The 24,801-nt window shown below is 45.8% G+C and overlaps 5 protein-coding genes across 5 annotated transcripts; 3 read left to right on the top strand and 2 right to left on the bottom strand.

Annotated features, from left to right (window-relative positions):
• Positions 1-11,374: 11,374 nt before the first annotated feature.
• Positions 11,375-11,951, bottom strand: N7458_000175 (uncharacterized protein; the record flags this gene model as incomplete). Its single annotated transcript, XM_056903569.1, has 2 exons — positions 11,375-11,458; positions 11,823-11,951. 2 exons carry the CDS (start codon positions 11,949-11,951, stop codon positions 11,375-11,377), a joined length of 213 nt encoding a protein of 70 aa, XP_056771336.1.
• Positions 11,952-15,138: 3,187 nt separating this feature from the next.
• Positions 15,139-17,854, top strand: N7458_000174 (glycoside hydrolase family 95 protein; the record flags this gene model as incomplete). The annotated part of the gene is made up of 5 exons (XM_056903568.1): positions 15,139-16,300; positions 16,355-16,384; positions 16,447-17,021; positions 17,085-17,203; positions 17,275-17,854. 5 exons carry the CDS (start codon positions 15,139-15,141, stop codon positions 17,852-17,854), a joined length of 2,466 nt encoding a protein of 821 aa, XP_056771335.1.
• A 278-nt stretch (positions 17,855-18,132) lies between these two features.
• N7458_000173 (uncharacterized protein) lies at positions 18,133-18,765 on the bottom strand (the record flags this gene model as incomplete). The annotated part of the gene is made up of 1 exon (XM_056903567.1): positions 18,133-18,765. One exon carries the CDS (start codon positions 18,763-18,765, stop codon positions 18,133-18,135), a length of 633 nt encoding a protein of 210 aa, XP_056771334.1.
• A 1,523-nt stretch (positions 18,766-20,288) lies between these two features.
• On the top strand, positions 20,289-20,616 carry N7458_000172 (uncharacterized protein; the record flags this gene model as incomplete). The annotated part of the gene is made up of 2 exons (XM_056903566.1): positions 20,289-20,389; positions 20,460-20,616. The coding sequence occupies 2 exons, from the start codon at positions 20,289-20,291 to the stop codon at positions 20,614-20,616; spliced, it is 258 nt and encodes an 85-aa protein (XP_056771333.1).
• A 778-nt stretch (positions 20,617-21,394) lies between these two features.
• On the top strand, positions 21,395-23,313 carry N7458_000171 (putative acetamidase; the record flags this gene model as incomplete). The annotated part of the gene is made up of 4 exons (XM_056903565.1): positions 21,395-21,435; positions 21,499-21,902; positions 21,955-22,425; positions 22,490-23,313. The coding sequence occupies 4 exons, from the start codon at positions 21,395-21,397 to the stop codon at positions 23,311-23,313; spliced, it is 1,740 nt and encodes a 579-aa protein (XP_056771332.1).
• Between the last annotated feature and the right edge of the window lie 1,488 nt (positions 23,314-24,801).

Below are 24,801 nucleotides of genomic sequence, written 5' to 3'. Positions count from 1 at the left end.
GGATATTACCGTCAAGATCAATTAGATCATTAGCTAATAGGCTAGTAGGTAGTAGGTTGCTAGCCAAGGTTTCTTCAGCTTCTACAGGGTAATCAGTCATATAACTAGTGACGTGGATTTCTTCCTCGTCAGATTGCTTATTGAGCATTGCTGTGATCATCTTCTTTTGTTGATTAAATCTTTGATTATTTTGATTAGATCTAGGCCAATTTGCCCTAGGTATCCAATTAGCTAGTCTACTAGAAGGATGCAGATACCAGCAATCTGCTACTGTATAGCTTCGTATATTACAATGCGTATAGTATTTACCAGAATTTGACAGTTTTTTCCACGGTTTTTTGCTAATTCGACGATTTTGATTAGCCTGACGATTTGATTGGTGATTTACCTGATAGTTAGGCTTATGATTAGCCTGGTAATTGCTTTGACGATTGTTTTAACGATTGCTTTGACGATTGCTTTGGCTAGTAGCTATAAAGATTTGCTCGCTCGATTGAATATAACCGCGCGATTCGTCAATAAGATTAGCGAATAACGATTCAATCGTATAGGAATCAGAATCTCTGCGAAGAGATTGAATAATATTTTGAACAATCGGTGCGTATAATTGGTCAAGATTGTTGAGAACCTATGCGAATACGATTTGCTTAGGGAAATCAATCCCTAGGCTTGCTAATTCGATTAGCAGGCGCCTTATCTTAGTAAGATAGTTATATATACTATCGAAATCGCCTAATTGGCTGTTGAATAGGCTCCTCAACACAAGGAATTCGGTAGTAAATCCTTTCGGCCGATATTAGGTAGCTAAAGTAACCTATGCTTGGTAGGCCGATGTGGTATCTCCTAGCTAAAAGAGTAGGCCATCTTTGCATAATAGCTTAATTAATGATAGAGCGTCTCGATTTATCTGATTAATAGTTTTGAATTTATCAGATAGAATAACTAGCTTATTCTAGCCTATCTTAGAGATAGCAGGGCTAGTAGATCTTCTAGGTCTACCAGATCTTCTTCCTGACTAAATCGCAGTGTTTCTGTAATCAGGCGATCTTTAATCAGGTAGTAGAGTAATTACTTTTTCATAAGACTAGTGTTGATTAGGTATCTGGCCTTGCTGAATAGCAGGAAGCTTTGTGTAATCATGTTGGATTGCATCAATCAGTCTCTCTTGATCAAGAATTGCCTTGATTCGGATAGACCAGGCAACATAATTTCCTTCTCCTTTGAGAGGATCGATATTGTGTTTGTTGATCATTTTGAGTTCAAAAAACTTGATTGAATATTTGAAAAATGATTGTTTTTGTCAAGAAAGTTGAGATTTCTTAGTTTTCGTATAGAGAAGTAGACGCGACCGGTAAAAATCGAGTATAAATTTTTGAAAATAAGAAGTCGGAGGAGCTTTTTGTTTCTCTTTAAGAGAGAGAAGTTTCTCTTAAAAGTAAAGGATTCTTCGTTAAAGATAGAAGATTGAAGAAGTGGTATAAGCCGAATTGAAGTAGGATCAATTCGGGCTTATAACCTGTGAGCAAGCAATGCTACGCAGGTTAGGTAGAGAGGAAGTAAGATTAATTGATCTTCTTCCTTTGATTGAATAGGAAGGATAAAATCAATTCGGCTTAGAATCATAAAGATGAAATGAGACAAAGTAAGGTAGGACTGAAGCTTAGTTGATTGTATTAAATCTTGCTTGTATATCTTGAACATCATTTTTGTAGAGAAAACAGGGCTTATTTATAATCAATCTTTATCAAACCTCTTTTGCATATGATCGTTCTAGATCCTAGATCTAGATGCATGATGATCTCATGCAGACAGATAGTGATCTTATGCAGTAGCTGTTTGATCGGTGGTTGCTTGATTGTACGATGTCATTGATCGTAGTGATGATGTAGATCGTATACAATAGTATACGTCTTCTACGATATCATTGACCGTAGTGATGATGGTATAGCGATGTCATTGACCGTAGTGATGATGGTATAGCATAAAGCTTATAGAGATTCAGCCATCTTGTATAGGCCTTATGAATCTGGCTTGATATGCTGCATGGCGGTCTGGCTTGATAACATCCTGCCCTATATCTCACAAGTATCCCTATACTATCGCTACGAGTTATTGTTCCTTATTTATCCTCTAGTTCCCGTACTAGAGTCCCGCGTATTCTAGGCTCTATCTTAGAGTCTATTCCTATCGTAGCGGCTTAGGTTCTAGGCTTCTATCGATCTTTCCTTAATAGTATATTATACAGTTATCGTCGTAGTAAGCTAATACGGTTCTAAGATCGTAGTTAGGGTATCGAGCGTATCCTTAGTATAAGTATCGTGTATTACGGTATAGATAGTTTAGGTTACTTAGTATCTATTCGGGGATAGTTCCCTTCTTATCTAGGTCCCTCTCTTGTAGTTAGTATATACGATCGATAATATCGTAAGCTCGTGCGAGTCGTTTATCGGTGTTTTGCACGTTTATTATTATATCCTAGAGTTTGTTACTTAATTCTCTCTAAGTAATTGTCTTAGGGTCGATTTAAGGCTATTTAGGTATATCCGCTCCTAGGACTATAGGTAGAGTTTCTAGGATCTCCGGGGTTCCTAGAATTTCAATAGGTATCTTTAGGATCCCTGTACCCTAGTCCTAGGAATCGTTAGATAGTTCCTAGGAGTCGATAGCGTTCTATAGACCGTGCTAGGTCTATCCTTAACTCTTAATATTTTCCTAGTCTATCTCGGGAAATTCTATCGCGTACTCTGTACTAATTAGGCCGCGGAATTCGTCGACTTTCTCTAGAGTCGGTTACTAGTTAGCTACGTCTCTATCGTCGGTGGCTCGTAGCTACTAGGGTCGGACCTCGTTACTTTAGGTCGCCTGTAACTATTATAGCCTTACGTTGTTGCGTTCGTTGTTACGCTTACGCGCCTATAGCTTTGCGTTATTATGCCGATTATACTTACGCGCCCTATATCCTGGCTTGCCGTAATTGAAGTATAGTGTGAAGGGCTAAAGCCGATTTGATTCAATCTAACTAGGCCACGAACTGTTTATAACAATCTTGAGGAGAAAGGAAGGAAAAGGGAGCTGCCGTGTTTACGTATTGCTGAATTAAGGCGGAAGGCCACGGTTACGTGGTTATATACGGGCATAGGCCCGTTACATTACTCCCCCTCCTCCCTCTGTTAGGGGTAGGAGCCTTAGGAAGCTCGTTCGAACTATCGATTCGCCGTCTCTCGTGTCGTCTTCGCGGACGGGGCTATGCTTTCGCTCGTAATCGTCGAGGGCCGAGACATCCTGAAGCTCGCTTAAGGGTTCCTATAAAGGCTCTAGATATCCCGTCTACTTTACAAGCGCTTCCATTCGTGAACGACGCCCACGGCGGCGTCTCCGTACGTTTAAGATTACTTCGATCTCAAACTCCCGCTCGCTATCTACTACTACTAGTGGTGGCTCAGAATCATCTATAACCTATAAGGGAAGCAGGTCGGTAGCCGCCGGCCGGACGAGTTCTACATAGAAGACCGAGTGAATACCGATTAGGACATTCAATCGGACGGTATAAGGCGTTAGCACCTCTAAGACCTCATACTTCGCATGTAACCAGTCAAGCTTCTTCAAGGGGCGCTGCGTACGTACGTTACGGAGATTCAACTATACCCGATCATGCACTTTATAGACTAGAGCTAGCTGTCGGCTCCGATTAGCTTGCTCTTGCTAGCGATCCTAGGCTATAGCGATTGCCGATTGTGCCTAATCTGTCGCCTCTATTAGCCGGTCTATAAAGGCTTGTCCGGCTGCCTCCGGGCATATAAGTATCGTCTCGCTAGACCCCTCGTCTAATACGATAGGGTTAATATAGTAACTATACGTGAAGAAGAACGGTGATAATCCTGTAGATATAGCGTCTCGGTTATTAATAGCCCCGGCTATAATTAGGAGCAAAGGGGCCTAGTTATCTTGGGCGTACGCTACGAAGACGCGCAAGATTCGCTCGATTTCCTGATTCGCTCGTTCTGTTGAACCGTCCGTTTGTGGATAGAAGGCCGTTGACAGTCGCCGTTCGATTGATAGTCTATCGTAGACTATCTTCCAAAATACGCTTACAAACTACGGCCCACGATCGCTCGTAATTACTAGTAGGAGACTATAATGTATATAGAAGTGTGTTAGGAACGCGTTTGCTACCGTTTCTAAGGTAGTCTCGCTTATTCTAGTAAGGATAATCCCTTTCGTGAGCCGGTCTGTAATAACAAGACAGTTCGTTGCTCCTATCAGGCCCGACGGAGGGAGATCGGTTATAAAGTCTATCGAGATATCGGCCTAGATTTGTTGAGGGATCGGTAGCGGTTTCAACAACCTATACTTCGTGTCGCGCTAGATCGTGCTTCGTCCGCAGACCGTACAATTACGTAAAAATCGTCGTATATCCTTTACTACGCTAGGCTAAAAGAACCGTCTAGATAAGATCGTATACGTTGCGTCTCAGCCAGGATAGCCTATAACGTATGAATCGTGGACTTACTAGATAATCCGTGTGCGTAGGTTCTTACCCTCTAGGATCTATACCCGTTAGCGATAGTAGAGAAGGCCCCGTTCGTCTAGGTAGTATTCGGAGAGGCTTATCTTAACACCGACTTCGGTTACAATTCGTCGGTTACTATTATGAAGGACGGTTAAGATCGCGTAATAAGCAGGGTCTTGTACTCGCGATCGTGTCTATTCTTGCTATATGTCCGCCTAGTTAAATAGGGGGACCTCTATTTCGAAGTCTAATAGTATATCCTTATCGCTTGCTTCCGTCTCTATACGACTAGGTTTAATCCTTATACGCTTTAGGAGCGTTCGGAACCGATTCGTGAGTCTCTCGTCCGTTATATCTTTTAGGATATCCTATCCCCTTCTAGAGAGTACGTCGGGCCTTATAGCTAGCTTACTAGGGCGATACTAAAGGTTATAATCGAACTCTAACAAGAGCGTAGACTATCGTATCTGCCGTTCGGTTAAGTACTACGCCTTTCGGAAGTACTAAAGGTTCTTGTAGTCGGTAATAATCGTGAACTTCGGCACTATTTTTAGCTTAGGTCTCTATTCCTTTAGGGCCCGTACGATCGCAAGTAGTTCCTTATCGTGAATCTCGTAGTTTACCTCTACAGGCGAGAACTTCTACGAGAGGTAGGTATAAGGGGCTAGTTCTCCGTTCGGCTACCGCTATAAGAGTACGGTACCTATAGCCTATCCTAAAGCATCCGTCTTAACGACCGTCTCTAGATCCTCTTCGAAATGTGCAAGGATAGGCGCGTTTATAAAGTATTCCTTAAGATCGTTAAACGCTCGCTCGTACTCGCTATCCTATTCAAATTCCGCGTCCTTTCGCGTTAGTTTAGTTAGGGGGGCTGCTAGGTCCGCGAACCTAGGGATAAACGTCCGGTAGAAATTAGCAAATCCTATAAATCCCCGTACGTCCCTAATCGTTTTCGGCGTCTCCTATACACGGATAGCCTCTACCTTCTTCAGGTCGACGTATACGCCCTTACCCGCACGGACGATAAACCCGAGATACTTAACCGAATCTTGCTCGAATTCTGACTTGTTAATATCATATTAGAGACCCGCGTCTTGAAGTTTCTATAGCACTTTCGCGACCTTCCGGCGGTGATCCTTGCGTGAGCCGTCTAAGTAGATAATAATATCGTCGATATAAGCAGAGACGAAATTATCTAAGAACTCTTAAAGTGTACGATTAATAAACCGCTAAAAAGTAGCAGGCGCTCCCGTAAGTCCAAAAGGTATCATATTCTATTCGAAAAGACTATATCGTGTGCGAAAGGTAGTTTTCTATTCTTCTCCCGGGTTAATTCGGATCTTATAGAAGACAGCGATAATATCTAGCTTCGTGAACTAACGGGCGTTTCCTATATTACGAAGGGTCTCACGGATTAGTAGGAGGGGGTAGCGGTCCTTCACGCTTAGCTCGTTTAGGCCGCGATAGTCTACACAAAATCGTACGCCTCCTCCCGGTTTCCGTACTAGTAGGACTAGGGCGGCCGCAGGCGATTAGCTAACTCGTATAAAGTTCTTGTCTAATAGGTCCGTTAGGGTCTTCCAGAGGTATAGTAGTTCTTCCTTATTTATGCTATAGAGGGGTCTATATAGGGGTGATTCTTCACGCCTGTCCTTATCATATTTCAGGGGTATCCGATAGTCAGTCCCGGGCCGATTTAGTAGTAGTACGTTCGCAAGTTGCCGGCTAAAGGCTTTAGCCTACTTCTAGTAGTGCTTTAGTAGCTTCTCCTTTAGGTCCGTATACTTCTTTATACGTAATACCGCTTTAATATCGGCTAGTAAGACCTTTCTAATTTGTAGGCGTTCCGGGTGCTCGGCGCTATCCAGAATACTCTTGATCTTTATAGCCGAGGACTTCTACGCGCGTAGCGTCTTAACACCAATTAGACCGATCGTACGGTTAGCCCTATTCTAGCAGCGTGTGCGTTCGCGGTCTAGGCTATAAATATCTAGGTACCCCTTCCGCGTAGAGTAGCGTCCGTCTATATACTTTATCCAGGCATTACCTAGTATTATCTCGTTATCTTGCTGCTCTATAATATACGCGAATACGCGCGATTACTTATATCCGTGTACGTCTAGGTCGAAATAGGTCGTATACGTGATCGTTCCAAGGTCGCAAATCACGCCGTCTAGCCGCCTAGGTATATTAAGGCGGATACACAGGAGATCGAGAGATCTCGCGAGGGAGCCGTTTACCGTAGCGTAGCTAGTATAACTATTATTAACTAGTGCTTGCGCAAATTTGATTCTATTTACTCTAGCGTCTATATAAAACGGTAGCGATTCCTTCCTTACTAGATCCTTAATACCCTTTTTGCTCCTGTTCGCGGCTAAGAACAGGAGCTAGTCTTTTTCCGAATTACCCTTAAGGTTAGTATCGCCTTCGGACGGTCTAGATTCGCTCTCGCTAGGTATAGCAGAACGTGACTTCTTCGCTCTAGTAGACGGTTTCGTACCCTTCCGGCCCTTCCCCGTAATAACTATCTTAGCCGCGCGGCTCTTGGAGCCTGATCTAATAGGCGGGAGGAAGGGGCAAGTAGCAACCTAGCAGCCCTCGCGTCTATAACGGAAGCAGAGACCTTCTTCGCGTCGTCGGTCTATCTCGTCCTCGTTAATCTATCTAGCTCGCTTTACTAGGGTATCGCCCGGTCGTACTCGGTTTACCTTAGTCGTAGGGGTCTAATCTATCTAGTCCGCGACTAGTAATCGCGAACGATTTAGCTGCCTTTCGTATCCGTTCTCCTATTATATTAACTCTGTTAACAGGAGGTCGAGATCAGTGTCGATCCGTCGTAGTAATAGGATAAAGTCTACGAGGTTTCCGGGGCTTTCCCTATACGATAGGGCTAATCGTATAGATAGGTTTAGGGAACCGGTTAGAATTAATATCTTTGTATCTTCCGGCTATATTATAGCTCCCGAATCTGCAAATTCCTTCTCGAAAGCAGGCAAAAACTTAGTAAAGGATTATTCTAGTCCTTATTTTATTTCTCTTAAGCACTAGGTAGCCCTCTTCTTTAGGTTTAGGTCGCCGTATATATTCTCAAGGTATAGGATCAGATCTTAGGCTTTTCTATCCTATCGTCGATACTGTATAAAAGTAATAGTGTTCTTACTAGCGTTTCCCTCTAACCGGGAGTAGACGTAAAGTAAACAAGCACGATCGTCCCTAAGGGCTTCCGAATCCACGAGCAATTTATTCTTAATAGCTATCCGGAATACAGGCCAATTCGAGCGATCCCCTTTAAAGGGCGGGGGGTCTAGTAGTCGTGGGCGAGGGCGTCGGACTGGTTCCGATCGTGGTAAATCAGGGAGGGGCGTTCGCGCTGCCGTCTCCTAGGTCGTCGTCTTAGACGCCTAGGCGGGCGCGGAAGCGGGCGTAGAGGTAGGCGTATATAATGGTCTATTCTTAATTGCCCGAATACGCGCGTCTATTCGTCTTTTATATTCGTTGAGCTGGTCAACTAGAGCAGCGTTCTGGTTTAGGAGAGAGGCATTCTGCTCTATAATCGCTCGTGCCTAATCGGGCGTTCTATTATTGTTTAAGTCGCCTATTATCAGCGATCATAGCCGTGCAGACTACGCAGTCTGTTCGTCGTCGTATGCTCCGAGTCTTTCGGAGGCTTCCGTAGCCGTTTTACGATAGGGTATCGGAAGATTGTTGTATATAAAGGGCTGAAGCCGATTTGATTCAATCTAACTAGGCCACGAACTGTTTACAACAATCTTGAGGAGAAAGGAAGGAAAAGGGAGCTGCCGTGTTTACGTATTGCTGAATTAGGGCGGAAGGCCACGGTCACGTGGTCATATACGGGCATGGGCCTGTTACATATAGGTTGTTATCCTTTCGCTGTTTTTCTTCTTCGGCGGGGAGCCTCGCTGCGTCGAGCTCTATTAGTCTTAGTCCGTAGGGGTTGCGATTATAGGACTCCCTAGGCTGATATCGCTATTAGCCCGATCGTCCGTCCTGGCGTTAGCCTCGATAGGGTCGGAAACCGGTATTTCCCCTTCGCCCTTCTCGTCGCTATAGGTCTCTTTTATAGAGCCTATTATCGTACTTGACCGCGATCTTAATAAGAGTGCTAAGGTCCTTAGGTCGGTTAATTCGTATAAGCTCGTCCTTAATATTATCCTTGAGTCCTTGCTTAAAGAGCTAAATATAGGTATCTTCGTCTAGGTCGAGATACGAAATAATTTATTAGAACTCGGCGGCGTATACGCTAGCCGATCTAACCTATCGGAGCCGGTCTAGCTTTCGTTTAGCTGTTCTGACTGTATCGATATCTCCGAATGTCTGTTCGAGTCGTTTCTTGAACTGAGTATACGATCGGAAGATAGTTTTGGTAACGTCTCCCTAATCATCGCGTGGTTTTTCGTTGAATTCTCTAATATAGGGTTTAAACCAGTTAAATGCCTGCCCGCGGAGGTAGGTAGAAGCGTAGATAACTTTATCGGCTTCCTCCCTATAGTTGATTATACGGAGCTATATATCTATCTAAGTTAGGAAAAGGCGAAGCTTAGTTCGCTCTCTATAGAAGAACTTAGGCTTAGGTGGTTTGATAGTTTGCTAGTTAGTTCTTCTCTCGGTAAGAAGTTGCTCCTAGAGCTGCTCGATTATAGCGAGTAGCTGAGTATTGTTTAGTGCTATAGGGATAGACCTGCTCGAAAGGTTGCTTGCGGTACTATCGTTAGGTGCTATAATAACTTTGCTTCACGGTTAAAGACAGGGCGATTAATATGTTACGCGTAGCCGACTAGTTACTATGAGTAGAACTTTAAAGGGTATACTTGCCTAATCCTACTACGGATTCTAAGAGTATCTCGTAACCGTACCGTTGCTATACTAAGCCTTATACGGGCTCGGGTCCTGTTGAGTATCTTGTAGAACGTACTAGAAGTACGCGCTTATGAGCAAGTGTAAGCGTATAGGAAGGATGATGGTATAGCAAACCTATAGATAGAGCTATATAGTATAGCTGGATCGTATAGAGAGGTTGATGGATTGAATAGCAGTAGGTAGGCTATCAAGAATAAATTCAGGACTTAGATTAAGAACTATCTGGCAGGGACTTTAGGTCCTATTTATATTTGATAGATCCCTGTTTTCGGTGGCAACTAGCGACATAGTGGTGATTTCATTATGATGATCTTGTTTTCCATAAGATTCTATGATATCATATGGACTATCATAGAATTCTTTATGATTCTATCTATATCCGATAGCGCTAAGTAAGTTAGTCACTAAGTAGTGCTACTGAGTAAGCTCCTCTACTTATAGGTTAGGTTATCTTTAAAGGTAAACTATGAAGTGCAAAGTACTAAAGGTAGTAACTAAGTAATAATATGTAATTAATCGCGAAGAACTAAATACATAATACTGAATAAGTGTCCTTATATATCTAGTCCTTCGTGGTGTGGTCTATAGTTAGGTATAGGGTATAGTATACTAGACTACCTGTTCCTATAGTCCTAGCGGTATACCTAACTATATACCCTGGTATCACGTGTTCGGTAGCGGCCTGTTCCTGAGTCGTGCTAACCGTCTAATCGTATAAGCGGGTATATAATAGCACGGTTAGATACAGGCCAGTTATAGCTCCCTGCCTAACTGTTTTACCTATAGCCTCCGGGGGCGTGCCTAGGTATTAGGAGTTGCACGTGACGGCGCTAATGCAAAGCGTCCGGGGATCGATTAGGTCTCGGTTGCCCCTCAACTAGCTGCGGCCCTCCCGCGCCTCGAGGTTCGTAACAGAAAGCCCCACCTAGCAGAGGAAAAATACTAGATAGAGTGACCTATCTAGGCTAGAGAATACTCAACACTCTAAAATGATCTTAGATATTCTTGATTTCTTTATATAATATTTACTATATACCTTATATTATAAATTCTGCCTTATTTTTTACCTAAATTAAATAAGTTTAATATTTCTTTTATTACAGGAAGAATTACTAGGTATAGTAGACTATCCGAATTAACCTTCTACTACTTAATTCTTCTATCTAATTAGCCGATTATATTCTATCCTGATTAGTTATTCTTCTATAATCGTAGTACTAAGATTAATATATATAAACAATTTCTATTACGGTCTTTGTGAGCAAGCTATGATGCAAGCTTGTGTGCTGCGCAGGTAGGTAGGAAGAAGAAGATTGAATAAGATAGGTCGATCTTCTTCCTTGATTGAATAGGAAGGTTAAAATCAATTCGGCTTAGAATCATAAAGATAAGATGAGAGAAAAGTAAGGTAGGACTGAAGCTTGGTTGATTGTATTGAATCTCTTGTTATATTCCACATGATCTTGGTAGAGAAAGCAGGGCATATTTATAATCAATGTTTTATGCAATCTTATCAAACTTGTTTCTTGCATATGATCGTTCTAGATAGGTCTAGATGCATAGTGATCTCATGTAGTAGCTGTTTGATTGGTGGTTGCTTGATTATACGATGTAATTGACCGTAGTGATGATGTAGATCGCATAACTATTGTATGCGTCTTTTTATGCCTGATTATCCGATTGGATAGTAGTGACTATAGTATAGCATAAAGCTTATAGAGATTCAGCCATATAGTAGTTCTTGTATGGTCTGATATAATGCCTGAAGGTTTAGACATTTTGCCCTATATCGTATAGATACTCGAGATAGCGAGTGCGTAGATATCTACCCGAAAATTCAATATAAAGCCTGATATAATAACAACGAGTTACACGTATTGGGTAGAATTGGAAGATAGCTTTGCCTATAAACGATGAGTGCTACGTAACTAGCTAATAACGGTATCGAAGGCAAAGTCTATAGTAGGCCAAGATTCTGCCTATTCAAGCACAGAAGTCGATCTCCATACTCCAGCCGTCTAGGGAGTACGAGCCACCATTCCGATGTCCAAGGCACGAGTCGATAATCTAGAGCCACGTTAGTAATTTTAATAGCTTTATGGCAAGAGCTATAGGGACAATTCGAAAAGAATATGTTGATTGCATACGTCAAGGGTACTATCCTAGCACGCCTGTTGATTAGGGATGTTGGATAGGGTAAAAGTTCCGGTATAACCGTTAGTACCAGTCTATTCCTATAATATAACAATTAGAGATTTTGTTCGCCTAAGGAATTATGATCTATAACTTAGCGGGAGATTACTTATAGTCGCAGCGTTTCTCCTCTATATCCCATAACCACAAAACCCCTGTAATAAGTATTAGCTCGAAAGCATCTTTAAAAACCTCTCTAGATCCGTTGTCTTTCTACCCTATATATTTGTTAACTCACCTCGCGGTACTCTAGAAGAGCAGTAGAATTGAGACAAGTATAGGATCCGTGGTACGAAGAGCACTCAGCAGCGTTAGCGGTAGTAGCCAAGAGGGTCGCGACTAGCAAAAGAACTACGAAGAACTGCATTACTCGTGATAGAAGAATGATTTTTAAATAAAAGTCCGATGTGCTGATGCGTATTTTGTTCTGGATGGACTTACTAGGCTGGAATTAAAGTAGCGAGTAGTGCATGTTATATAAATCGTAAGATAGACTGGGAGCGATGTGGACTTACTCTATCATCTGAAACTTAATGTTTAGAGGTTTCCCCGATCTCCTTACGCGCGTTGTAGATCAAAACATAGGAGGTATAGATCCCCCTGAATCCGCCCCTACTTTTCTTTTAGCACTACGGGAGCCCTCCCCGTGCATAGCGACTAGAGTGCTTACCATGTAATTATTCAAGTAGGCCGTCTCTACTGCTGAATTAGGCCTTAGTGCGTTCGTCATGGAGTGTATAGCTGGCACCGAGAATAGGATAACCCACCTTCGAGAACAGCGAAAGGAACGCGAAGGAGAGGGTGCATAGCTAGCTTCGAGAATTGAAGGACCTGCTTCGAGAATTGGAATCTTTACGCTAAACCCTTTTGATAATTCAATTCTCGAAGTTAGCGACCTTGTTATGATGTTAACTACTTGCAGGGTAGTAAGCCTGTCAACTAGGTAGGATAAATAGAGCACTAAGTCGGATTGGAACAGAGACTGTTTCTTAGGGGAGCTCTATCTTCCTCTCCCCAGGCGGATATTATATACATCCTCTATCAACAGAAGGAGGGGTAACCAGGTAAACGTATCAGCCCGCATAAGAAATATGTCGATCAGCGGGCAACTCTCCTCCGGTGAAACAGCGGTGGAAGGGTAGTGGCAGATCATCGAACTGGTGCGCCATAGCCAACCTCCCGGGTGGCCTCAGGCCGAAAGTGTGAATAGCCTCACGGGGGCCAATACTATAACACTATCCGTACTTACTGATAGTAACTAGTAGGCACCGTGTAACACTTACCCTATCTATTAAGTATTTATGTTATGGTATTGACCTCTATGAGGCTATTCACACTTTTCGGCCTGAGGCCACCTGAGAGGTTGGCGATGACGCACCAGTTCGGTGATCTCTCACCCCCCTTCCACCGCTGTTTCGTCGGAGGAGAGTTGCCCGCTGACCGACATATTTCTTATACGGGCTGATACGTGTACCTGGTTACCCCTCCTTCTGTTAATAGGGGATGTATATAAGATCAGCCTAGGGAGAAGAAGATAGAGCTCCCTAAGAAACAGTCTCTGTTCTAATCCGACCTAGTGCTCATCCTCTCCTACCTAGTTGACAGGCTTACTACCCTGCAAGTAGTTAACATCATAACAATTTACCTGACTTGCCTAGATTACGCGACACGAAATCGGCGTTCTTATATTATATTTTAAAAACTTCAGAGAATATAGATTGCGTTAACTCTATTTCTAGTATATACGACTATAGGGTATAGAGAATAGGGCTTCCCTAGTCGAACTTAAGCTATACGCCGGCTAGTTAGCAGTATAGTGGGTAACTATCTATATACGAATCCTGGCTATTATATATTTTTTATTCTTTTTTTCTTTCATTCCGCTAGCGTTTGACTTGATTATTTCATATTTCTGTATTTCGTTTAATTATGCCCTTACTAGCTCAAGTTCCTATAGTTATCTCGTTATGGCTACCACTATCTGGTCGGGCATGAGTGATGTCTTCTCTAACAACGTGGTCAAGATCTTGACCAAGGGGGAGATACAGAAGCGAATCGCACAGGTGGAGACAAAGCGTAAGCGTCAACCTATTTTGACAGAGTCCTGAATACCTCGTAAGCTATGTACAGTACAATTACAACCTTTGCATTTAGTTTATATGGCTCTTGTGTAGTATATATCGGGTTATAAAATCGAGATAAGCGCAGTAGTTTTATCGGGGTTGCCTCTCTTGATATTTACACCGACATTGCTAAGGACTTTCTCCCTCCTACAACTACCTAACGAGAGTTAGTTACTTACCTCTGTAGCTATGATGATAAATAGTACCGCTAAACACGTTGCCCGCACTATTGAATCGCTCCAGCGGTCACCGAATATGTTTTACCTAGGAACTAGGACTACTCTTCCCATTCGGCTCCTCCTCCATAGTTTCGGTGACACCTCTATGAGTGTTGCGGCCCGTGGGTGCGTGTTGTGTACGGCGGAGTATAGAGTTGGGAGCGCTTGGTCACTACAGTTAATCATTAAAATTTTAGCTGGTAGTGGGAAATTCTATTTGTATCTAAGCGATATACGAAAATGATGATTCATTTTGCATGTCTACCGTAAACATCTACCGTAAACAACGGCTGTTCCGGCGAGAATTTGACTTGCGTCTCGTAAACGATGCTATGGAATCTTCCGAAATAGATTGTATTTAACGAATTCAGTCTTGGTTACGGTAAACCTACCTAAATTTTCTTGCTGAATAGTAAGTGTTGACGCTTTCAAGTGGAATGGTCGTGCCATAGAGATGTAGTAGGCCATTGTGGACACGATGATTGTAGGAAATTTGCTGTTGTGAAGTGTGTTCAGATGCGGGGAAGTAGGCCACAGTTGGGCGATATTCAACCGGAATTTTGCCTAAATCTATAAGGTTGGTTATACGGAGTACATCTGCCTATTATGCTAATAGTTTTCTTTTTCTATAATTGCGTGTACTTTAATCACGTCTTTTTGGTATTCAAAATCGAGCTCCGGAAAATTGTATGCTTCTCGGAATGCGTTCTCTACCATCTTCGTTCATTATAGTGGCGTTTCTCTTTCGAAATGGAGCAAGAGTAATTTCGGCTGGGAATTAAGATGCAGTGAAGCTAAATACCTCCTTCTCGTATAGTCCAACGCCTCCAATTGAAATCAATATGTAATTCCCTTCATGATGGGCGTGTTCCTGGTGTTTCTTGTGATGGCCTACAATCTTGACGACTAAGTTATACCCTAACGCTTGTTTTCGCTTCCAGTATCTTTCATATTTTTTTCTCCTCCAATAATCGAGCAGAGTAATAATTCGCATATTCAGGGATCCCTGCAGCGAATTTTTTGGATAATTACACACCCTTAATTCCTAATTTACCGCAAATCATCCGATAATGGACATAAATCCACAATCGACTGTTCTCCGGGAAATTTGCGATGCGGGGCTTCTCAAGATATTATTTAAAAGGATCAAGCCACCGGGTTATACCTTTAGCTTGTCTTTTCCTCAGTTGTAAATCATTTCGCAAAGCAAATCATGTCGATTCGATTGTTTCGGAGGGTCACAGTATGGTGCTCGCTACTCCTTCCCCATGTTGGGGCAGCGCCACCGGACTCTGCATCCAATCCAAATAGAATTTGGGATACTTCAGCTGCATCCAGTTACTCGGACAATTATCCTATCGGCAATGGACGTGTCGGTGCTATGGTAGGTGGGAGTGCGTCCTCAGAGGCCATCCAAGTGAACGAGGACTCATACTGGTCGGGAGGCTTGCTACATCGGGTCAATCCCGATGCATATCAGACCGTGAAGCAGATGCAAACGCTCCTCACCGGAGGATTCTTGCAGGATGCTACTACCATAGCAGGTTATGGTTATCAAGGCACTCCTGTGTCGACGCAACATTACGGGAGTATGGGTTATCTGACTTTGGCCATGAATCACACCAAAACCGTCACTGGCTACCAGCGGTGGCTTGATCTTGAAGAAGGAGCCGCCGGCATGTATTACGTGAGTGATGGTGTCGAGTACACTCGAGAGTATATCGCAAGCAACCCAGATGATGTTATCGCTATACAAATTAAAGCCAGCCAACCCGGTTCTGTCGGTTTTACAATTCATTTGGATCGGGGATCTTCCCTCAACAGGTGGGAAGCATATAGTGAACCCCTCAACAATAACACCATCCTTGTTGGCGGCAGCTCAGACGGTGTGGCTGGCATTGACTGGTCTGCTGGCGCTCGCGTGGTAAGCTCTGGCGGCTCAGTCTACACAATTGGAGATTATGTCTTTTGTTCCGGGGCAGATGAGGCAACCATCTATTTCACTACCTGGACAACATTCCGCCAGGCTAATCCCCGCGATGCCGTGCTTTCAGTCCTCACTAAGGCTGCTGGCAAGAGCTACAGCTTGGTCCGCGATACTCATCTTACCGATTACCAGAAATATATGTCAAGAGTCTCGTTGAATCTTGGGACCTCAACGGCCACTCAGAAAGCGATGACCACCCCGCAACGACTGGCGGCGTTGAATACCACTGCATTTGATCCCGAGTTGGCGGCGTTATTTTTCCAGTTTGGACGATACGTATTGATCGCAACCTCGAGGACGGGAACTCTTCCTCCCAATCTCCAGGGGATATGGAATCAAGATATGGACCCCCAGTGGGGCTCGAAATATACCATCAACATCAATTTAGGTCAGAAATCTTCCCCCTTCTCCTACCGTTTCCTCCTCATCTAACTGGGCATAGAAATGAATTATTGGCCGAGTTTGACAACCAGTAAGTATATATTAGCTCCCTAAAGCTTTTCCTGCGTTCTTCTGCTAATGGATACGAAAAAGACCTAGCTGATTTGACGACTCCGCTTAATGATCTCCTAAATGAAATCGGCCAGCAAGGCAGTGTTGTCGCACAAAAGATGTATCACGCTTCGGGGATTGTCGCTCACCACAATACCGACTTGTGGGGAGACTCTGCACCGCAAGATAATTACTTCTCTTCGACCTGTTGGCCGATGGGAGCCACCTGGCTGATCACTCATCTCATGGAACATTATAGATTCACCGGGGACAAAGCCACCCTCAAGTCAAACTACGACCTCCTCCGGAAGGCCGTTCTCTTTGCTCTCGATTTCGTAACCCCCTATGGAGAGTATATGCTTACAAACCCCAGTATATCGCCGGAGAATCTCTACTACATTCCTAATTCGACAGCACAGGTTGCAATTACATACGGACCAACGATTGATAATTCCCTACTGTGGGAAATACTAGGGGAACTGGTTGATGCTCAGAGAGAGCTCGGCATAAATGACAAGAATCTTACAGACGCGGCAACAGCTCTAAGGAGTAAATTGCCCGCGTTGCGCATGAATCAGTACGGTGGAATTGCAGAATGGATCCATGACTACAACGAGGTTTGCCTCTTTCCTAGGAAAAGATGAGCTTTATATCTGGATTCTAATTCTCCTTATCCATAGACCGATCCTGGTCATCGACACTGGTCCATGTTGTGGGGCATGTACCCAGGTTCACAGATTACAGCTTCCAATCAGACCACTTTCAATTGGGCGGTTTCGAGCATTAATCGCCGCCTGGAGTATGTTCAGATTAATATCTAACTAGCCAATCTCTTTTCCCGAAAATGACTAACTTATATCACTTGAACAGCCATGGCAGCGGTTCTACTGCCTGGTCTCGAGCTTGGTCGATCGCTCTCTCCGCGCGAGCTTTCCTGCCCGATCTAGTACAGTCGAACCTGGCTCAGCAATTGGCAAACTACACTACTGGGACCTCGTTCCTGGCGACCGGTCCTCCAGCACCCTTCCAAGTCGATGGAACTCTCGGGGGCCCTGCTGGAATGGTCGAAGCTTTCCTCCAGAGCCATGAGACGGTGCTCGCGGGCAATAACGGCACACTGATCGCGGCCCAAACTGGGGACGCGAACAAAATCCACCTGATTCGACTTCTCCCCACGCTCCCCTCTACCTGGGCTGCGAATGGAGGAGGGTCCGTGTCAGGTCTGGTTGCTCGTGGTGCCTTTGAGGTCGATATGACTTGGTCAAGCGATGGGAAGCTGACGGAGGCTACTATTACGTCCAAATTAGGCAACCAAGCATATGTGACCCTGGGTAGCTCACCGATTGGAGACACGAATGCCACCAGGATCACAGTGAAAGGCGTCGGATCCGGCGGGTTTGTCTTGTTACCATCAAAGAAAGGAAACAAGTTCACTGTATCACCCGCATGAAAGTGGAGGTGGAAGTCGGATCGATCTCCTGTTTGTTACAGCATATTCGAACATCTTGTGGAGGAAAGTGTGGAGACGGGACTTGCTTGAGGAGTGATTGGAAAGGACAAAGCTGGGGGATCTGTTAGACCTTATGTTCAAGTAACGAGTTTGATCTTCGTATATCGATTCATGCTGCTTGTAGTGTAATATCGAGACCTGTGATAGAGTACACCGGATTAGTTTTGCCGTTTGAGGGTTGACACAACATCTAAGCCGAGTTTAAGCAAAGTTATATTCTAGCTATTATTCCTTCTCTCCCGACGTCTCTCTTTCTCCAATAAGGACAATCCAGTAATCAGCACCATAACATCAAACTCCGTCCCATACTGGACATTAATCTGAAATTTGCCGCATTTCTCCCAGCTTTTGACCCCATTATTCACATAGACTGCAATCAATTCCTCCGTCTGCTCATCAACAAGCTTGAAATTCTTTGTGCTCAGCTTAGACGGCATATCATCTCCAACCGGGGTATGACTTGTTCGCTTCCACACGAAGGCCTTTCTCGCGCCTCCCAACGTCATTTCGATCCGATAATGAGTCGTTAATTTGTATCGCTTCAAGTCCTCCCAAACAATATTGGCATCGTTTGCATCGCCGAATCCTACTTTGCAGTGTCGCGAGAAATTGATGAATTTGCATACTGCGGCGATGGGTGCCTGGTCTGTTTCACCCGCGTGGTATGTCACGTCAGGCTTGCCGATGGTGAAAGAGGAGCATCGCACGTAGGCCAATGGGGTTTTGTCAGCTGTGAAAATGGCGAAGTCGTTTTTGCGTCGTCTGTTGTATACGTGGAATAGCCGTGATGTGGGGCTAGATTCTGGGAGGTCCTCATCGCATGTGGAGGTATGGGCTGAATGATGAGCCATGTTGAGGGGAGTATTGGGAGACACTTTTTCTTCATACGAGGATACCCTCGGCGCAGCGGAACGAAAGACACCATTTATAGTATTCTTTTCAGCAAGATACTACCTAAATTGAGGGAAAAGTAACCCGCTTGTGCATGAATTTTTGAACCTTATGGCTCGTGATTATATCAAGGTTGACTGCGCACCTCGTGTAGGGTGGGGCGAGTCGAAATCAGTGTGGCGGAGCTCATCTCAATCCAGTATCACGGGATGGTTACAGTATACCTTTTTATCGCGGTTACTAAATTTCCAAGGGCTCGTCGTCGATCGGCGGGGCCTTGGCGGGTGCAGAATAGTGGCTGTCAAGGCTAATAGGGTGGGCAAGGCGCGCCGATAGAAATTATGAATAGGAAGGCGTCCATTCTGTCGCCAGGAGCTGTCTTTATCCAATGTGTAGGTAGAACTTGGGTTCATAGGGCAGCAGAGGAATTGTGTTCAGATTGCCTTTTCGAATGAACGTACACTAACGAGAAACTGGGATCTGCGCCAAATCTGTCAGACTTAACTTCATCCTACCTCCTATTAACATGATCAGCCTTGCAGAAATCTCGAATCACAGATATCAATATCTATCTGCAGCAACCAGCCAATTTCTACTATGTAAATCACGCAGTTATCTCGCATCATGATACTTCACAATTACCCACCACCTAAACTCTTCCACAAAAAAGACCGATCGAGATGATCGACATTCCAGAATATCCCATTCCCCCCCCAAGATTGGCCCAGCTTCCGGCCATCATCGCCCCATCATCGATGACCTTCCATCCCTGCATTCCCGGACGACATGCCATGCTCAACGATGGAATTTTCATCCTTGAACGTCACACTCTGACTGGATGAGTGGTTACCATGGCAGGTAACTCATCGAGTAATGCGCCTCTGTTGATAGTTCCTGGCGCTGGGTTGTGGGGGCTGCCACATAGTCCAGCCTGGCGAGACAGGTACGACGAGTTATGAGGCTGCCTCGTCTTTTCTAGCCTTCATCAGATAGGTTGGAATTTTGCAGAAAGTCTCTGCTCGCTGGATTGTTTCCCTCTTATCTGAGCGGTTAAGTGTCCTGGTCTTCCCAATCTAATCGTCTTTGGTCCCTCCTCCATCCCATCCCACGCATTCGCTCGCTACTCGCTACCTCTACACACCACCCAACCTTCTACATCCTAGCAGACAAATATTTACTTGTGTACAACGCTCCGTTGGAAAATCAGATAATTTGTCGGTCGCTTTCATCACACATCGATCTCTTTTACAAATAACCCTATTGTTGCGGCCGAACGGCTTGTCGTTGGCCTGTCAAGGGGCGCCACCACAGCTTCAACCTGTTTATTGCCCACATCTCCAAGCTCGACTCAACTTTACGGTATCCTACCATCAATAATAAGCTCATCTCGGATTGGGCATTGCCTGGCGCAGTCCAAACATCACCCTGCACTAAAGTGACCACACCTTACGCCCTACTGGTACCACATCACCCGCGCCCTACCATGGCCTTGGTTCGGGACCCATATTTCTGGAAACGCTTCTCCACAGCGGTCCACATGGAAGAAGAGGCCAAGAGCGATCTCGAATCGACCACACCCGTCAAGTAAGTAAAATCACTTCTCTTCCACCGCTTAATCTGGGGTAACACCCGGCTAACATTTCTCTCACTCCAGAGAACCAGATTCATGGCTCGAACGCGAACGCCGCAAGCGCAAGCGCTCGCTAATCTGGGGGTTCGTCATCTTCTTCGGGGTCATTCTACTGGTAACCGGCGGCGTGATTGTCTGGTGGCTGGCCAAGCACAATTGGTTGCAAAAGGTCGAACCTTAACAGCCTCTCTTACATGAGACAGGTGTGGTGGCCAATCATTTTTTTGGCTTGGTTGAAAGGTACTGAAGTACTGTATATGCGGTACCAGTACTCCGTACTTTCGGAGGGGAAAGGCGTCAACCTCGGCTTTCATCGGCGTTATGTGAGGGGTTTATTTTGTTGCGGCAAAAAGTCAACCCGCAAGAACTGGAGATATATACCCGCCGCACCTCCAGGGCGGCTTTTGGGCGTGATTGGTTTTAGTAGATAGTTTTATATAGCTTAACGAAATATGAAGATCCTGTTGGAATAATAGTTAGATGGCTTTTTCTATGTTGGATATCGTGTAATCGGTTATCTAGCGGCGGATCGACCTGCTAGAACGGGGATAGTCTTGAGTCCCTAGGCTATCTTGGGATATTATTATCAGAGCAGGGTCAGACCTAGAGTGTGAGGTATGAATTGAATAATCCTAGCCTCCTAGCCTCCTAGCCTCATAAGTCGGATATAAAGTCATGACTGGCTGGAACTATAATGACCTTAGTCCCAAATGCAAGGGTTGGCCTTCTTCTGTCCGGAACTAGGACTCAATCCTACTGCGTAGAACGAGACACAAGTTCCAAAAGCGTCTGGTCTCTGGTCTCTCCTGCGGACTTTCCCCCGCCGACTCAAAGCGACGTGCCTATCGCGGGCCTATCGCGGGCTTATCGCTTTCTCCACACTTTCTTCCCCGCAGGAGCTCCCTTCGGATAAAAGGCGCGTGCGGCCGCTCTTCTCTCCGTTCCACAGTTACGCCGCCATGCTTCCTCCATTCGACTACTTTACGTACCGGCGAGTACGGTAAGTGCACCCTTAGATTTTCCTATTCCTGTAGCATGATTCACCCGCTGACACCCTTTACAGCAACCAAAAGCAGGCTGAGCGTGCTGCTCGCTTTGCCTCGTTGCCGTACCCGTATCATACCAGCTTCACCGACACCGATAAGAAGATCATCGACCAGCCCATTGAAGAGTTGGTCCGTGATGTTCAGGAGTCAAATATCTCCCCCTTGACTGTGCTGCAGGCCTACGGAAAGGTTGCGGTGAAAGCCCAGGAACGCACCAACTGTATCACCGAGCTACTCCTGCCAGAGGCAGAGTCATGGCTCGAGTCGGATATTAACTTGAAGGGTCCCTTGGCGGGTATCCCGGTCTCGGTGAAGGATTCTATTCAAGTCAAGGGCTTTGATACTACCCTGGGTTACTCGGCGCTGGCGAATAAGCCGTATCAGGAGGATGGCCCGTTGACTCGGCTATTGAAGGATGCCGGTATGTTTCAATCTACTTACCGGGGCGTTTCATACTCTAATCATGATCATAGGAGCTGTGCCGTATGCAAAGACTGCTCTTCCCATTACGCTGCTCTCTTTTGAGTCTGCCAATGGTCTCTGGGGCCACTGCCGCAATCCCCATGTCCCCGAGTACAGCCCCGGTGGTTCAACTGGCGGTGAAGCCGCTCTTCTCGCTCAAGGCGGCCGGATTGGTATCGGCTCCGACGTTGCGGGTTCGGTTCGAGTGCCCGCTGCTTGGAGTGGTATTTACTCTCTCCGCTGCAGCACTGGCCGCTGGCCCAAGGCCGGCGTGCACACCAGTATGCCCGGTCAGGAGGGTGTTCCCAGTGTCTTCAGCCCGATGGCACGCACCCTCAACGACCTCACATACTTCACCAAGGCGATCGTTGGCATGCAGCCCTGGAAGTACGATCACACTGTCCATCCCATCTCATGGCGGAAGGAGCTGGTAGACGAAGCGCAGAGCAAGTCCCTCCGTATCGGTCTCATGAGCACCGACGGTATGCTTTACACTCCCTTATCCCCTCCCATTTCACCCGAATCTCCCTGTCTAACACTCACCAGGCGTCGTCCCTCCCACCCCAGCCATCGAACACGCCCTCTCCGCCACCGTCGCCGCCCTAACCGCAGCCGGCCACACAATCACCGAAATCACACCCCCCGCCAACGCATCCCCCTTCACCGGCCTCAACCTCGCCTCCCAACTCCTCAACTCCGATGGCTGCCACCACTTCAACACCAATCTACGCAGCTTCGAGCCCTCCGACCCAGGCGCCAACCAACTCTCCCGCATCGCCCACCTCCCCAAGCCTCTCCGCTACCTGTACTACCTGTACGTGCAGTACATCAAGCGCGACACCGTCCTAGCAACCCTAATCAAAGACTTCGGCCCCAAATCCTCCGCCGCGCTCTGGCTGCTCGTCGCACAGCGCGAATCCTTCCGCGCAGCATGGCATAAATGGTGGGACGCCGCACCCCAGCAATTCGACTTCATCCTCTGCCCTGCCAACGCAACCCCCGCGCTCCCGCACAAGGCCATGCATGACGCCGTTTCGTCCTGCGGGTATACTTTCCTCTGGAACCTGCTGGATTACTCGGCTGGCGTTGTGCCCGTGGGACACGTCGATGCGGTCCGCGACGCGCTGGTCGTGCCGTATAAGACGGCTTTGAAGCGGGTGGGTTGTGATCATGCCGTTGCGCGCGGTGCGTGGAAGCATTATGATTCCGGGAAGATGGCTGGCTTGCCTACCGCTGTACAGGTTGTTGGGAGGAGGTGGCAGGAGGAGTCGGTGTTGGGGTATATGGCGGCTGTGGAGAGGGCGTTGGAGGAGTATAAGGATCCGAAGACGGGGGTTAGTTGCAAGTATACTTTGTTAGAGATTGATTAGGTAGGGTTGCCTAGGTGTGCTGTTGTAGGTGTGTGGTTTTTACTGTGTCAGATATCCAATTTACTTTATCTTGGGGCTGTTGAATTGGTCTATGCTGCGTTGGTTGTTGATGTGGGTAATTCAGCATAGTAGACAGTAATGCGAAAGCTCGATCGCATAATCGTAACTGCCGGTATACGAGCGTAGCACCTCGACTACTTCATGATAGACTAATCTACCGCCTAGACTCTTTCACGACGGCGAAGAACATGTCATATCGCTCGGGTGCTTCCTTGCATCCTGATCACCATCAACGACCACCGCAAAGCTCGAGGCGGCACCAGCCCTGCACCTTGCAAATTGTGAATCAGGGTCCCTGACAGAACTACTCTACGCCGTACCTATATAGCTCAGCCCAGTTCAGGCTTAGAAATTGCCAGCTACAAATAATAAGTACACCTAATGACGGCACGTTCATGTGAGGTAGAATTTTCAGTACAATACTGTTATGTAGTGTAGCGCCGAGTGCAGATCAGCACTTGTTTGGTGGGAGGTAATTATGCAAGTTGAATCCTTCTGACGCCCGGAAAGCTGAAGAATGTAGGCTATCGAGAATTATGCGGCCAGTAAGGCGCCATAAAGTAAAGTGATAATAAGAAGAGTCTAATATTTTACGTTTTATATTTTATACTTCAGGAGTGCTAGGCGAATAGTGCTTCGGACTAAAAATACTACTGTAATTTCGGCATTCCCGTGGCACTGGTGCATTGCATGCGATCGACGGGCAATTCCTCTACCGGGGGGATGGGATGGGATGGATTGGAATACCGAGTTCTCGGGGAGTCTGTGATGATCTGATCTCGCGAAGGGGGTTTGGGTTTGGGCTTCGCAGTTCCTTTAAGCGGGGTTGGAACTTGGCAGGTCTACGGGACGGGACCAGGTTGGAGATTGGCGATGTCAGGGTGGTGTCAATAGCTCTCAAGCTGTCAGGCAACCTTGAACGAACACAGGACTCTTTCAGTATGTAGTCCACAAGCGCCTAACATGGAAACCAACAATAATCAATGTGGGATCACATTTTCTCGGTGGTGGCACACCTGGGCGGCTTCGGATTAGTCTGATGGACAGCAAGCTGACCCTTTTTTTTTTTTTTTTTTTTTTTTTTTTTTTTTTTTTGGAGGGCCGCCTCGGTCTGAATGTCTAGATTGCTCTAGTCTGGGTTAAGGTTTTGGGGGGTTCGTGTGTTGACTGAGTGGATGACTGGATGTATCACGTCCAGAAGAGCGATGGCCAGCGGGGAACCCTTGGGAACCCCGTAACCGAGGACAGCTCCCGACCGTGCAGTGTGCAGTGTGCACGGTGGTAAGATGTAGCCCCTGTGTTTCAAGAGAAAAGAGCTGGAAAGCTGGAGTGTGGATTTTTCGGATCGCGGGGGAAAGAAAATGGGGTCATGGCCTCGTGTTTGAAACCTTCGGGAACGCTGTTGGGAGGCTGGATATTTGGAATATG

Source organism: Penicillium daleae (genome assembly GCF_028827525.1).
Source record: "Penicillium daleae strain IBT 16125 chromosome Unknown utg000001l_segment0_segment0, whole genome shotgun sequence".
Taxonomy (NCBI): Eukaryota; Fungi; Ascomycota; class Eurotiomycetes; order Eurotiales; family Aspergillaceae; genus Penicillium; species Penicillium daleae.
The sequence above is the reverse complement of the archived record's forward strand: the minus strand, read 5'-3'. Positions and strand labels throughout refer to the sequence as shown.